At 45.1% G+C, this 5025-nt stretch overlaps 2 protein-coding genes across 2 annotated transcripts; both read right to left on the minus strand.

Annotated features, from left to right (window-relative positions):
• Window positions 1-315: 315 nt before the first annotated feature.
• LOC149192114 (uncharacterized) lies at window positions 316-1350 on the minus strand. The gene is made up of 3 exons (XM_089406844.1): window positions 1054-1350; window positions 790-910; window positions 316-641 (listed from the first exon to the last, which is right to left on the minus strand). Exons 1-3 carry the CDS (start codon window positions 1348-1350, stop codon window positions 316-318), a joined length of 744 nt encoding a protein of 247 aa, XP_089262970.1.
• Window positions 1351-3191: 1841 nt separating this feature from the next.
• On the minus strand, window positions 3192-4229 carry LOC149192115 (uncharacterized). The gene has a single exon (XM_089406845.1). The coding sequence runs from the start codon at window positions 4227-4229 to the stop codon at window positions 3192-3194; it is 1038 nt and encodes a 345-aa protein (XP_089262971.1).
• Between the last annotated feature and the right edge of the window lie 796 nt (window positions 4230-5025).

A 5025-nucleotide genomic window follows, 5' to 3' on the forward strand; every position in this document is an offset into this window, starting at 1 on the left:
TTATTTATCAACCAGCAATAAAACATGACGATGGATTGGCTATGGAATGGGTTCCCATGTTTCTTTTCCGTCTTTCATCTTGATTCCAGCAGGGAGGAGGACAACTTTGTTGGCTTCTCTGTCCGCCTCTTTATTGTGATTTCTCAACACATTGTAGTATCTTAGGTTCTGGAAATGGCTTTCCAAGCCTATGATTCTGGTTGTCAATCTTGCTAGATTAAGGTCTGAAGCTGAGGATTTGGTAGCCATTGCGCTGATGATGATCTGAGAGTCTCCTATGACGATTTCTTCTTTTATGTTTAGATCCTTGAGGGTCTAGAGACCTTGAAGGAGGGCTAAGGCCTCCGCTTGAACGCTGGAGGCATGTCCTAGACCCCAGGCATAGGAGTGAATTTTTTCTCCTATCTGATTTAGAACGACTCCTCCTGCCCCAGCTTTGCCCGGATTACCCTTTGCTGCCCCGTCAAAAAAGAGGGTATGCCTTACATGCATTTTGATCCAGCCTTGCATTTCATCTTCAGTTTTCCTTATCTGCCAGTCTTTAATGATTGGGGTGGAGTTGGCGGCTGGCTGGAATCGAAGGCCTAGAGTCGATCCCCAATCGATGTCATGCTGACTCAGATTTGTGTCATCTTTGATATCTGCCAAGCACTCCTTAATTTGACATTTAATTTTATTTTCTAAGATCCTGTGGCTATGATCAGTGTTCCTGAAAATTCTTCTGTTTCTTTCAAGCCATATCTGCCAGCTTAAGATCTTAGGGAGTATTGCCCACGCTGTTCTGATTACCTGATTTTTGGAAGCTGGGCCAGGGTAAATGGACGCCCAGGTTGCAAAGAGTTCCGCCATAGTGCCTGGAAGCTTGAAATTCGGCCTTGATATGAGGGAAGTCCAAATCTGCTTGGTAAAACTGCAATCCAGGAATAGATGAATAACTGTCTCAGCATTATCTCTGCACAACGCGCAGATGGAAGGGCCATGATAACCTTTTTTCTAGAGGGTGTCATAGGTAAGGATTTTGGCATGACAAAGCTTCCAGGCGAAGAGATCCACCTTCGGCAGTGATGGAATACGCCATACGCCTCTCCATGGAGCCGGATTGGGAGGAACGTATGGGCGTTCGATCAGCTTATTGTAACCCTGCGCGACTGTGTATCCTTTTACACTTGTGCCCCAACCTTTTTGATCTTTGTGCCTCGTATGGGTGGGCGCCAAACCGTGCAGACAATCCATGAGCGTGGCGTAGTCTTTTAGCAGGTGATCCGGCACATTTAGCTGCTTCCAACCTGCCCAGGAGCCGTCGTTCCACTGCGAAATGTCATACAGCGTGCGCAGGCGTTCACTGTCCATCCAGCTGTGGAGTTCGATGAGGGAGGCTCTGCTGTCTATTGGCTCCTGGTTCATGATTCGATCACTCCATATTCGGACCTTTTTACCGTTGCCTGGGATCCAAAATGAATGCTCTGTTATTAACTGTGCGGCCTTAGCATGGAGTTTCAGAAATGTTGAATTGGGCCTGTGGATGACATTTGCAAGACACCTGGTGCGGGGGCCCCTGAAGTATTTCTTCCAGAGGGCGACTTGGGCCCAGCCCGGATTGGGGAAGTGATTTTCCAGAGGTTCTTTGCTGCCAGTGCCACGTTCTGATGGCAGAGGTTCTTGATCTTTAAGCCCCCCTCCCACAATGGCTTGGATATGGTTTCCCAGCTAATGCGAGGGATTTTTTTCTCATTGCTCTTTCCTCCCTTCCAGAAAAACCTCCGGATTTGCTCTTCCATTTTTTTAATGATGTTTGCTGGAGCAAGGAGGCCAGCAAATTGAAAAAGTGGGAGACTTTGCAGCACTGATTTGATCAACACAGTTTTACCAGCAATATTTAGCCAAGAGTAACCCCAGGCTTGAGTTTTTGTTTTGAATTTATCCAGCAGAGGTAGCCAATCTTTACTTGTGAGTTTCTTGTGATGTACAGGCAGTCCCAGGTACTTAAATGAAGACCAGGTGGAGGAGGCTGCGTAACCCAGGCATCTTGAGATATCAACAAGCACTCTTGGGGTAATGTTCCAGTTGTATATGTGGCATTTGCTCTTGTAGACAACGCTGCCTGTGGCTTTCCTAAATTCATCCAGAACCACTTTGAATTTTGAAGCAGAGGAAATTGTGGCAGGTCCCATCAACAGTGTGTCATCCGCAAACAAAGCATGATTTATGTTCTTTGCCCCTCTTGCGATGCACAATCCTATAATGTCCTGATCTTGCATTCTTTTGTTTAACAGGAAGCTGAGGATGGATGCTTGAATGAAAAAAAGCAGAGGGGAGAGAGCGCACCCCTGCTTAAGACCTCTCAATGCTTTGAAGAAATCAGTGGCTCTTCCATTCACTAAAGGGGCGATCCACGGCTCCGAGATGCATGCCCGGATCCATTTAATGAACTTTTCTCCAAACCCAAATTTGCTCATAACATTCAACATAAAACTATGATTTACTCTATCAAATGCATTGGCTAAATCAAGTTTAATGGCCATACCTTGCTCTTTTCGAAGAAGACTGGAGTGAATAGCCTCTTGGACGAGAAAGTAGTTATCCACGATTTGCCTTCCTTGGATGAAGCCTCCTTGATTCTCAAGAATTATTTTAGGGAGGATTGGCTTCAATCTGTTAGCAATTATTCTGGTGATTATTTTGTATCCGGTGTTGCATAGGGAGATCGGGCGAAATCTGTTGAAGGTGTTGGCCCCTTTTTCCTTTGGGATGAGGGCTAAAAAGGCAGAATTTGTGCTGCCTCCTATTTTCTGGGTATTCTGAGATTTTTGAACCATTCTGAGCAAGTCCTTTTCTATGATCGGCCAACATACTTGGAGAAATCTAGCTGAGAAGCCATCCGGTTCCGGGGCCTTATTCGGATCCATGTCAAAGAGGGTTTTTTCCACTTCCTCTTTGGTGATTTTAGCCTCAAGATTTTCCTTTGTTTGCTGAGATATTACTGAGGGTACCACATCTAGTAGATTTGTATTTTGGTTCTGATCCTTGTCCTCACTATACAAACTTTGGAAGTGTGAAAAGGCATATTTCTTTATGTGCTAAAAGTATTTATAAACATCATTCTCTTCTTTGATCTCTGAGATAATGTTGAAACGTTTCCTCACCTGGGTCTGTTTGTGAAAAAAGGCAGTGTTCCTATCCCCAGCTTTGAGCTAGAGATTGCGGGATTTCAGCCTCCAGTATTCTTCTTCAGCAAGGCAAGCCTTGTGGTATCGCTGCTGCAGTTGAGATTCTTGATCCATCGCTTCCTTAGTGATTGCATCCTTCTCCATGCTCTTTTGATGGGAGTCGAGCAAGGTTTTTAAGGATTTTCTTTCAGTGGCTGGATTGGATAGGGTCTTGGCCCATCTTTTAAGAGCTCCTTTTACCCTCCTGAGCTTTTCTTCCCATACATAGAAAGGCGAGCCTTTGACCGACTGGTTCCAACTATCTTTGACAATTTGCATAAAGCCTGACTCCTTAATCCAAATCGGGCTAAAGCGAAACGAGATAGGGTCCAAATCCCGATGAGCTAAAAGCTCAAGCTTAATTGGCTTATGGTCCGAAGTGCTATTAGGCAGGATGTGCATTCTTGGTTCTAGTCCTAGCAGCAAGAAGGAACTTTGAATGAAAAATCTATCTAGCCTGGCAGCTATATGGCCAGGACCTAATCTTTTGTTAGACCAAGAGTACTTACCGGAAGAGGGCTTGATATCCAGCATGTCCCAATCCTGCAAGATATCCTCCACCCATTCCCTAGCTGGATCTCGCACTATGCTGCCTCCCATTTTTTCGGAGGAGTGAAGGGTGAGATTGAGGTCTCCGACTATTATTATATTCTCCATGTTTGCCAGCTCTGCTTGCTGCCTTATGGAATCCCAACAGTTCTTTTTTTCCCCAATATTAATTGGAGAGTAAACATTGAATATACAAAAGGTTTCCTTGGTGGCTAGATTCTGCATTTTCAGCAGTAACCAATGGGTGTTTCTAGCCTCAAATTGAACTGTAAATTTACTCATATTCCAGACAGTGCCAACTCCTCCCGAGGCCCCCTGGGCAGAGATGGCTCTTGCTTCAATTTTATACCAAATTTTCTTGCTTGACTGGAGGAAGAGAGTGTCTTCCAGCTTTGTCTCCTGGACAAGAAGTATGTCTGGGCCTTCGGTTCTGATTAGGCTTCTGATAGCTTCTTCCTTAGCTTTGCTCCCCATACCTCTATAGTTCCAGGAGATGATCTTCATTATTTATGTTTCTGGTGGGCTCCCTTGGAGCCTTGGGTCTGATTTTTCATCATCTTTGACTTTGGCGCCAGTAGTTTTTCCAAGGTTGGTTGGCTGCCCTGTAGATTTTATTTGTAGGTCTCCTGCTCCCTTTTTTCTCTGTCCGTTTTCCGTCCTCTTATAGATCTTCTTACTGAGGATTGGGATTCTCCTATTTCTCCTTCCTCTTCTGACTCTTCAAATTCATGCTCTTCTTTTGCTGCTTCTGGATTCTTTTCATTGGGGTCTACAGCTCCTTTAGAGGAGGTTGAGGGGGTACCTTTTTCTGGTGAGGCTGATTTGTGGACCTCGGTCTCCTGAACCGTTTCTGTCTCTTTTTCGAGCTCGATCTCCTGGGTGCCCTCTGTTTGCGAACTCAGAGGATCAAATTTATTTGCATGCACAGTCTTAATCGGTATCTGATGGGCAGTAGGTTGATGAGTCGCTTTGCCGTTAGGGCTTCCCGATTTCTGGTTTTTAGATTGAACTTTGGTTCTCTTGACCTGGTTCCATCCTTCCTCCGTCCCTTGCACCGTTTCTTTGTTGGTCGGGCAGTCTCTGGCGAAATGTCCATAGACATGACATTTCCGGCATTTGAAAGGTAGTTGTTCATAATCTAGTTTCTGGAGATGCGTCCAGCTTCCGACCTTGAGTGTGATGGCCTCTGGTAATCCCACTTCCAGGTCAACCTCAACGCAGATCCTGGCATAGTCATATTGATCCTTATTATTAGCTCGGTCTATGAATT

The sequence above is a fragment of the Pinus tabuliformis genome, chromosome 2_2, assembly GCF_031772625.1.
Source record: "Pinus tabuliformis cultivar Carrire ecotype Pingquan chromosome 2_2, CPIR1, whole genome shotgun sequence".
Classification (NCBI taxonomy): Eukaryota; Viridiplantae; Streptophyta; class Pinopsida; order Pinales; family Pinaceae; genus Pinus; species Pinus tabuliformis.